This window comes from Panthera uncia, chromosome E1, assembly GCF_023721935.1.
Source record: "Panthera uncia isolate 11264 chromosome E1, Puncia_PCG_1.0, whole genome shotgun sequence".
Taxonomy (NCBI): Eukaryota; Metazoa; Chordata; class Mammalia; order Carnivora; family Felidae; genus Panthera; species Panthera uncia.
The window spans coordinates 39,469,276-39,478,967 of NC_064814.1; the positions used below are offsets into that span (position 1 = coordinate 39,469,276).

Genomic DNA, 9,692 nt, shown 5'->3' on the forward strand with positions numbered 1-9,692 from the left:
ATTGCAACAAGAAGACGTTGGAGCTGGAAGAGCATCAAATCCTCCCCCAAACACAAAGGAACTTTCAGGTTTACACGGCAATGATTGAGTGCCAGAGACCAGAACCCCCATCTCTGATTTGTTGAAATGAGCTAACAGTGTCTCATATTTTACCTCACCCCATCTCGCCAGGTCCCAAAGTAGGTACGAGATAATACAAATTTGTGGCTATTTCCTGTACCGGAAGTGACAAGTAGTAGTCAATAGAACTACGTACTAGGCCACTCATGGAAGTTTCCAGCTCTTTCCAGCACCTGCTGGGATTAACACTTCTCTGACCCACTTGAAACATGCAGAGTACTTGTTACTTTTCCATTAGCTTAAAGAGCTAGGAAGTCATTGTATCCCTTTCTGCCAAATGCCCTGACTGTGAAAATGAGCCCATCAATTGGTGACCTGGGTCTCTGAGTGTCCAAGATGAGCAGACCCCCTGCAGACCCATACTAGAACATGCAGTAAAGGAGGAAAATAAACTTGGCATACGTTAAGCTTACTGAGATTTAGTGGGGCAGCTTTACTTAGCCTATCCTGGTTGATATATTATTGCCTGGATTGTGTTCCATGGTTTCCTCATTTGTAGTAAACTCAGCTCCTCCATGCCCATCTTTTCTGAAATATAGACACAATACCAAAGACACATGCTCAAATTTTCCATCTTAAAAAATAAAATTTTTGAAGGGGCACCTGGGTAGCTCAGTAGGTTAAACGCCCGCCTTCGGCTCAGGTCATGATCTCACGGTTCGTGGATTCAAGCCCCGGTTCAGGCTCTATGCTGACAGCTCAGAGCCTGCAGCCTGCTTTGGATTCCGTGTCTCCCATTCTCTGTCCTTTCCTCGCTCGCACTCTCTCTTTCTCTTCTGTCTCTCAAAAATAAATAAACGTTCAAAAAATTTTTTTTCATTAAATAAAATCTTTGAGAGAAGCATCCTCTAGCCACCTCTCCTCCTCTTCTCTACGAGACACCTAAGTTTCTTGAAAGAGCAGATTAACCAATGCTCTTCAAACATCTTCTTGGACACTTCCTAAAAGTTACATGCAAAAACATGCAATGGTTACCAGAAAAGGGGTAGGGGTGGGTAGTCAGCCCTAGATGTAAAGACCCATGAACAAGGCTCATTTTCTGTCGGAGAGTCTGACATCATTGTTAAATTCAAACAGATGTGCTAATCCACATCACTGTGACACTGGGTTCTAATATTAAGAAAGATGGGAAAGGACAAGTTCCTGAATTTGTGCACTGGACGAAATGGCAGTATGACTGCCATTAACATCTATCAGTGCTTTGCCCTTACTGGATTCCTTCAGGGACAAAGTATATTTTGTCAGGGGAAGAAGTCGTTAAATGTACATCATCCTTATTTCCACTCTACTTTATGTGAATTCAAAATATCCAAATATAAGCCCAAGCACCCTATTTTAATATTTATTTGTTTGTGTATTCATTCATTCCTTCCCTCCCTTATTTATTGAGGAATAAACAATTTCATTGGGCTCAGACCAGGAGTCCGTGGGCCTTGAGGACTTCTGTGTATTTGTCGGTCTTCTTCACATTGTTTTTGGCCTGTTTCTGTAGCCTCATGAGATGCTTTTTCTTCCCGTAATGGATCTTGGACTTCTCCTTCCTCTTCTCCTCCAGGGTGGCTGTTACAGCCTGGTACTTCCAGCCCACCTCGTGAGCCAGGTGCTCAGGTAAGGAAATGTTCGTGTAGGCTTCAGACGCACAACCTTGAGGACACCGGGAACCACCATCCCCTTTTTCTTGTCATAGAGTGGCAAGATCCCATCAAACACATTGAGGCGGTCCAGGGAAGCCTGGCCTCCTATGGTCCTGTGGGGCAGCGTGCCTTACACTGTCCTCCAGAAGATGCAGCTGGGCTCTGGGGATGGGCCACGGGATGGGTTGAGGCTCAGCGGCTTGTGGAGGAAAGCCAGGTACTTTATGTTTTTGTAGAAATTTCCAGAAGTGCCGATGCCCTCATAGCACACCACTACAACCTTCCAGCCCAGCAGCACCTGTTTAGACACAGTGGCTTCCAGGTGGCCCAGGGGATGGCCCCGGCCATTGAGCACCAGGACCTGCCCCTCCTCCATCTTAAGCAGCTGCCTGGGGAAAACACCCCATTTTTAATGCCAAACTTTGTCACCAACAAAAATCTGCAAAAAAACAAAGGAAGTCGTAAACCCTGACCTCAATGCCTTAAGAAGCCTTCACTGGCACTGTTAAGAGAATGGGGAAAAACTGTTAACAGATTGGGGGAAAATATTTGCACATCCCATGTTTGTCAAAGGACTAGCATCAAGAAAGTATAAAGTACCCCTGGGGTGCCTGGGTGGCTCATTCAGTTGAGCATTCAACTCTTGATTTCAGCTCAGGTCATGATCCCAGAGTAGTGGGATCAAGCTCCACCATGGGCTTCACGCTGGGCATGGAGCCTGCTGAGCAATCTTTCTCTCTCTGCCCCTGCCCCACTCACAGGCACGCCCTCTAAATTTAAAAATTAAAACAAAAAAGAACTTTCAAAACAATAAAGAAATGATGCAATTAAAAAATGAGATTTGGGGGTGCCCAGGTGGCTCAGTCAGTTAAGTGTCAGACTTTGGCTCAGATCATGATCTCCCAGTTCATGAGTTCAAGCCTCACACCAGGCTCTCTGCTGTCAGCGCAGACCCGCTTGGAATCCTCTGTCTCCCTTCTCTCTGCCCCTCCCTCTCCCTCTCTCTTTCTGTCTCTCTCTCTCTCTTAAAAATAAAAAAACAAAATTTAAAAAAAATTTTTTTTAACGTTTTTATTTACTTTTGAGACAGAGACAGAGAATGAACGGGGGAGGGTCACAGAGAGAGGGAGACACAGAATCTGAAACAGGCTCCAGGCTCTGAGCTGTCAGCACAGAGCCCGACGCGGGGCTCGAACTCACGGACTGTGAGATCATGACCTGAGCCAAAGTCGGACATTCAACCGACCAAGCCACCCAGGCGCCCCAAAAAAACAAAATTTTTGAAAAATGAGACATAGGCACAGTCACTTCTCCAAAGATATAAGGTTGGCCGATAAGCACATGAAAAGATGTTCAGCATCATCAACCGCTAGAGAAACGCAAATGAAAACCATGGAGATAACACTATATATCTACTGAAACTACTAAAATTAAGAATACTGACAATACCAAGTGCTGGTGAAGATACAGAATGACTGGAACTCTCTGCCTGGTTCTGTGGCACAACAGACCATTGGACTTCTGGGCAGAGTAACTAGAACTCTCATACGTTGCTACCGGAAATGTGAAATGGCCCGCTCTGGAAAACAGTTTGACAGTTTGTTATAAAGGTAAACATACATCCACCACATGATCTGGCAGTTTCATTCCAATATTGTTGTGTGTATCCACAATTCACTCCTTTTTATTGCTGAGTACTATTCCATTGAGTAAACAAACTGTGGTACGTCCATCCAATGCAATACTACTCAGCAACAACGGGGAAGAATTGTTGATACCTGCAATGACTTGGATGAATCTCAGAGACGTTATATGAAAGAAGCCAGTCTCAAAAATCACATATGATGTAAAAAAAATTACATATGAATGATGCCATTTATATGACATCTCCAAAAATATAAATCTGGACTGATGAAGAACAGAGCAGTGGTTGCCAGGGGGCAGGGGAAGGGTGTGTCTAGAAAGAGGTACACTAGGGAGTTTTTAAGGTGATGTAACCATTCTTTATTCTGAATGGGGTGGTATGAGGCTATATATATATATATATATATATATATATATGTCAACATTTGTAGGACAATACAAAAGAAATGTCAATGTAAAAAAATAAAATGTAAAAAAAAAAAGGCTTGTCACTCTTTCAAATGGTTTCTTAAAATTTTTTTTTTTTTTACATTTATTTATTTTTGAGAAACAGAGTGAGACAAAGCGTGAGCAGGGGAGGGGCAGAGAGAGAAGGAGACACAGAACCTGAAGCAGGCTTCAGGCTCTGAGCTGTCAGCACAGAGCCTGACGCGGGGCTCGAACTCATGGAGCCATGAGATCATGACCTGAGCCGAAGTCGGATGTTCAACCGACTGAGCCACACCAGGCGCCCCCAAATGGTTTCTTTATTTGGCATCCCAGTGATTTTTATGCCTTCAAGCAATGTACTCCAGTAAGGTTTAAGGTGGGTAAGAGGTATGGCTTTCTTTTCTGGACAAGAGAAGGAGGTTTAGGAAAGAAGAGATGGGAAGGAGAGCTGGGGTGCAGGCCCACAATTACACATTACAATGATGCTTGTGATTACTGCAGTGGCTTCCCAATTGGTCTCTTTGCTTCCTACTCCTATGCTACGCTGCTGTGTTGTTTTCCTCAATTTCAAGTCTGATCATGTGACTTTCCTTCTTAACGCCAGGTAGCTAGCTGTGTTACTGCCTGTGTATTTCTTTCTTCCTCTCTAGACAGAGCTCACGGGTAATTTAAAAAAAAAAAAAAAAAAAAAAAAAAAAAAAAAGAAGACCCTTAACATACAACCCAGCAGGTGTTTAAACAGACATTTTCAAGGTGCTTTAGGAGCCAGAAGAGGGAGCACCCACATCATGTCTGGGCTGTCAGGAAGCCTCAACAAAGACACTCCAATAACTTTGCTAGCCCTCTGGGGGATCCATAGGAAACTCCCACAAAAAGCAGAGAATAAGACGCTCCCAGCCCTCTGGGTCTCCACCAAAATGAAGAGAGAACACTAAGTGTCTTTCTGCACGTCACCTGAAGGACAAAGAATCATAGAGCTGGGACCTCGGTGATCTATTTCTCCAACATTTCAGCCTTTCCAAGTTTCTTTCGGTTCCTCTTTGCCATCTAAGGGCCTTTGAACATTTTCTTCCCTCAGACGAGCGTTTTCCTCACCCTCTTCCCTTTGACTAACGTCTAAATATTTTTAAGGTTTCAACTTAACATCACTTTCTGGAGAGGACGGAGGCCCTCCCCTCCCCCTCCTTAGGGGTAACCCTGTGTTGCATGCTCCCACAGCAGCCTGTATTTTCCTTTCTGGACACGAGTGCCATTGTCCCACCCTGTGTAAGAGTTGCCTTCCAGAAGCCTGTAACCTGGGAACAGGGCAGGAACCAGATGGTACCTGCTGTCCCAGATTACAGGCTTCTGGAAGGCAACCCGTACACAGGGTGGGACACTGGGACGCGTGTCCAGGAGGGAAGATACAGGCTGCTGTGGGAGCGTGCAACACAGGGTGAGCGCGGGGAGGGGGAGGGGGCTGCTCAAAAGTATGCGTTGCTTGCATTGCATTTCAATAGTTAGTACAACTTCCTCATTTGAAAGCGAAAAACCAAGGTACATAGGTAGGAAAGTGAGGTGTCCAACAATCTCAAGTTAGTGGCAAAGCCAGAGCTGGCACGCCGACTGGATGGCTCTCTCTCTGCCCTGGGGTCCAGTGGGGTTCTCCTTGGCTTGCTTCTTTCTTCCCAGAAAGTTTTGTTTTGTTCTGTTTATTAATCTGGGTTTTAATTTCTTCTCAGATGTGCACAAAGATGGGACTTTCCCACGGACATTTTTGATTCATGTAGAAAAAACAGTGCTTTCGAAGAGTGAGAAGTGGATGGTCTCTTTAAAAGTTTCCCCCACTTCCAACTTTTAAGTTTGAACACTTTTGAATCTCTAGAAAGTTTGCACAAAAAGGACAATAGAGACTCATCTATACTTCACCTGGATTCATCAGCTACTAACATGTTGCACAGTGGCTCGCTTTCTCTAGCTCTTTCCCTGTATATATATTTCCTATCTTTTATATATATATATATATATATATATATATATATATATATACACACACACACACACACCCTATATATATATATGTATATATATAGTGTATATACACTATATATATACATATATATATATATGTCGATACTCTATATATACATGTACACATACACTTATTCTTTGCCAAACCATTTCAGAGACAGTTGTAGACTAAAAATTATTACACTTTACCCCTGAACACTTCAGCACGTATCCCTGAAGAACAAGAACAATCTACACAAATACAACATAATTATCAGTTTTACAACACTCTTGGCTAGTATACATCCATGTTCAAACTTCCCCAGTTACCTCCATTATGTCTTTTATAGCTGCTTTGTAAAAATCCAGGATCCAGGGGAGCCTGGCTGGCTCAGCCAGGAGAGTGTGCGACTCCCGATCTCGGGGTTGTAAGTTCGAACCCCACGTTGGGTGTAGAGATTACTTACAAATAAAAATCTTTAAAAAAATAAATCATAAAAATCCAGGATCCAGTCAAGAATCATGAATTGCATTTTCTTGCCTCCTTAGTCTTTTTAAATCTAGAACCCTTTCCTCATTACTTTATCTTTCATGATACTGACACTTTTGAAGAGTCCAGGCCAGCTGTTTCAGAAAATGTCTCTAATGTGAATTTGTCTGATTAGTACCTCATGGTTAGATCCAGATTAAACTTTTTTTCTCTTTGAGCAAAAATGCCACTTGCATGACACGGTGGGTGGCTTTCCATTGCGGTGCCTTCATTTCAGATGTCCTGGGCCTTGAGGACATGTGCCAGAGCCCCAAGACCCCCAGGGCTGGGCAGTGGGAAGGCCTGGGGAGCCAACAGGTAAAGGCCAAAGCTTCAGTCTTGGCAGAGTTCATGGCCAGCGATGGCTGTTGCCTATGGGGCCCTCCAGCTGGGCAACCAAGGCCAAGGTGAGAACTTGTCCTTCCCACCACAAGCTCCGGGTGACCAGTGGCCAGCTCCTCAGCTAATGGGTCACCTGCGGCCGTGGCTGCCCTCTGTTGATGCAGCTGCCAGAGGAACAAGAACAGAGCTGAGCCGATAACCACGGCAATGCAGTCCTACCGGAGAGAAGGGACAGCGAGGGGACAGAGCACAATGACAGCGAACAAGAATGAAAAACCGACCAAAAGGGTGCGAGACAGAGGGGACACACACACCAGAGAAGGAGAGAAAAGCAGAGAGTGAGAGACACAGAAACTTCGAGACTCAGACACACAGGCCCATGGAGAAAAGGAAGCACCAGCTGATGCCCTTCGCCAACAACTTCCAAGTCCACTTCTTAGGCTCTTGGTTTTAAGATTTTGGAAAGTGAAGGGGCGCCCGGGTGGCTTAGCCGGTTAAGCGCCAGACTTTGGCTCAGGTCATGAACTCACAATCCGTGGGTTCGAGCCCCGCATCAGGCTCTGTGCTGACAGCTCAGAGCCTGGAGCCTGCTTCAGGTTCCGTGTCTCCCTTTCTCACTCTCTGCCCCTCCCCTGCTTGTGTGTGCTCTCTGCCTCTGTCTCTGTCTCCCTCTCAAAAATAAAAAATAAACATAAAAAAAAAAGATTTTGGAAAGTGAAAAGAGTGTGTGTTTTATACTGGTCAGATTCAAAGGGCACAAGGGTTTCTCCTAAGTGCTCGTGTGGGGTCACCCACTCACTCACTCTGTACTTTTCCAAACACAGAAGTTCTCCCTGGTGCCCCCAAACCAGGCCCTGGGCCAGAAGTTTCCTGCCCTAACTCAGAATGTCTTCCCGTTTTTCACAGAGCTGTCAGCCACAAAGAAACCTACTTCTAACACATCTGGGGTGAAGGGGAGGAGGAGAGAAGCAGACAGAAGGGAGGATCCAGAGAAAAGAAGGGTGCTAAAAATAGCCTTCCCTCTGTGGGTAGGGAGGAACCCAAGACTAGGGGAGGGGGCTGCCCAGTGGGTGTGACCTTAGCTAATAATAATAGGCCAGGGTTTTCTCAGGAGGAGAGGGACTGGGAGGGGTGGGGGAGGGTGGACAGAGAGAGAAGCTGCTGGTTCCTGGACACAGCGGTTCTGGGATAGGGCTCCCCACAGAGGAATTTGCACAGACGGAGAGGGCTTTCTGATAATAATGTGCACTGTCTGTACTTTTCTTTGACGGGAAGAGAAGAAAATGGGAAAAGCCATGACCTCGGCTTCAGGACTCACGGCTGAACCCCACGAGGCCCCTTTCTGCCTTTGGCCAAAAGGACCAACCCCAGGCCATGCGTGTGTCTTACCGAGGAGGTTGAGGGGCGTCAGGGGGCGGGAGAGGACATCCTGAAAGCTCTCCAGCCATTCCCGCTGCTCCTTCTCGCTGGGGCAGGTGAAGACGAACCTCCGCTCAGGGGTGATGATGGTGAGGCCAGCTTTCCAGCGGTTCCCTCGGATACCCTTGGGCAGGTCTTCATATACATCATACCCCTGCTCGTTGCTCCCAAGAAAAACCTGGCCCTGTTCAAAGGCATCCTGGAAATAGAAGACGTGTGGTCATCAGAGGCCACACCTGGGGCAGAGGGACACCTGCAGCCCTGCCATCCCCCCAGCTCTATTTTAGAAAGAGGTGTTTTATGTGCATGGCAGGGGTCTCTGCTGGGGATTCTGTTTGGTGGGACCCAGAATGTGAAAGGGTAAAAAAAACATAAATCACACATGTGATCTGTTAAAATAATACTTGACATTTATGGGCACCTTATATGCCCCAAGATTTCAAGCGGTTTACCTTAAGTAACTCATATAATCCTCATGGCAACCTCTGAGGAAGAAACTGAGGCACAGAGATTTAAGTGCTCTGCCCAAGGCATACCACTAAGTGGCAGGGCTGAAAGTTCTAAAGCCCACAGTCCTAACCACTAGCCTCCTGGTGACAAGTGAGCACTGGAAACTGGAGGATGAGAAATGACCTATTTAGCTGCATTGGCAGCATTTAGGATACACGACTTCCAGTAAGGCGCGAGAGAATAGCTCCACGCCTGGGAGATGACTTGGAGGCAAGCAAAGGTGGAGGTGTGTCCCTCTCTAGGCTTCTCCAGCCCTGTAGCTTCCCCCACGGTCCCCAGCTAGTACTGACCCCTCCTCTGCTTGGGGGTGCATTGGAGAGGGGCCGGCAGTGGCTCTTACCAGTGGGTTCTTGTAATAGAGCAGCCTCCGCTCCTGGGGATCCAGGGCAAACCACCTTTTCTTGAAAGGTTCTCTCTGCTGCAAAAGAGGGAACCTCATACCAGGGTCAGCCGAGTGGGGGGAGCAAAGAGGTCAGAGAGCCGGCCTGGGCTACACCTCGGGAGCTGGCCAGTCCCCTCCCCCTCAGACATCCCAGGGCTCCTCCCTGAAGGCTCTGCCCACCCTCTCACCCCCTGCCAGCTGCGCCCCGTGCCTCTGGGTGCTGCTGTGGGTAGGAAGAGGCGCCCTCCTCCTTCTCAGGTTGTGGACAAGAAGTCTCAGAAAAAGGAAGCTGGGGAAATCAAAAGTAGTCACTGCTCAGCAATGCTGAAAGCGCTGGCCTTGGCGGAATTGCAACCGAGGTCAGGGGAAAGAAAGCCCCCGGCAAGAATCACCGCGGACTGGCTGTGCCATTGGCTGGTGAAGGCAGAAAACACAATGTGCAACCCTTCCAGTCCTTGTTAAGCTGCCCAGGGGCTTTCTTTCACACTGATTGCCTAACCCCTTCCACCGCAGTCTTGACAACCATCTGGTCAACATAGTACACCTTTAAAAAATCAAAAAGCATTGAGTTGCTGCTGCTTTGGGAGTTTGTTTTGTCTTGTTTTGTTTTGTTTTGTTTTGTTTTGTTTTGTTTTGTTTTAGGGGGGCTCCCTCTGCTTTCCCTTCTCCTCCTCCCTTCCCCCCTTCCTCCCCT

General features: G+C 46.7%; 1 protein-coding gene and 1 pseudogene across 4 annotated transcripts in view; both read right to left on the reverse strand.

Moving 5' to 3' along the window:
• Positions 1–1,485: 1,485 nt before the first annotated feature.
• Positions 1,486–3,702, reverse strand: LOC125927499 (60S ribosomal protein L13a-like; annotated as a pseudogene).
• ADAP2 (ArfGAP with dual PH domains 2) overlaps positions 1,486–9,692 on the reverse strand; it is a 34,645-nt gene continuing 26,438 nt past the window's right edge. For 2 of the 4 annotated variants that reach the window (XM_049637899.1, XM_049637897.1), the window contains 3 exons: positions 8,957–9,034; positions 8,077–8,305; positions 5,885–6,851 (listed from right to left, as the gene is read on the reverse strand). In XM_049637899.1, coding sequence (XP_049493856.1) covers positions 6,817–6,851; positions 8,077–8,305; positions 8,957–9,034 — 342 coding nt within the window. In that variant the 3' untranslated portion in view covers positions 5,885–6,816. Of the gene's footprint in view, positions 2,194–5,883; positions 6,903–7,614; positions 7,618–8,076; positions 8,306–8,956; positions 9,035–9,692 lie in introns of those variants that run through there. The other 2 variants (XM_049637900.1, XM_049637898.1) reach the window with 2 other exon arrangements.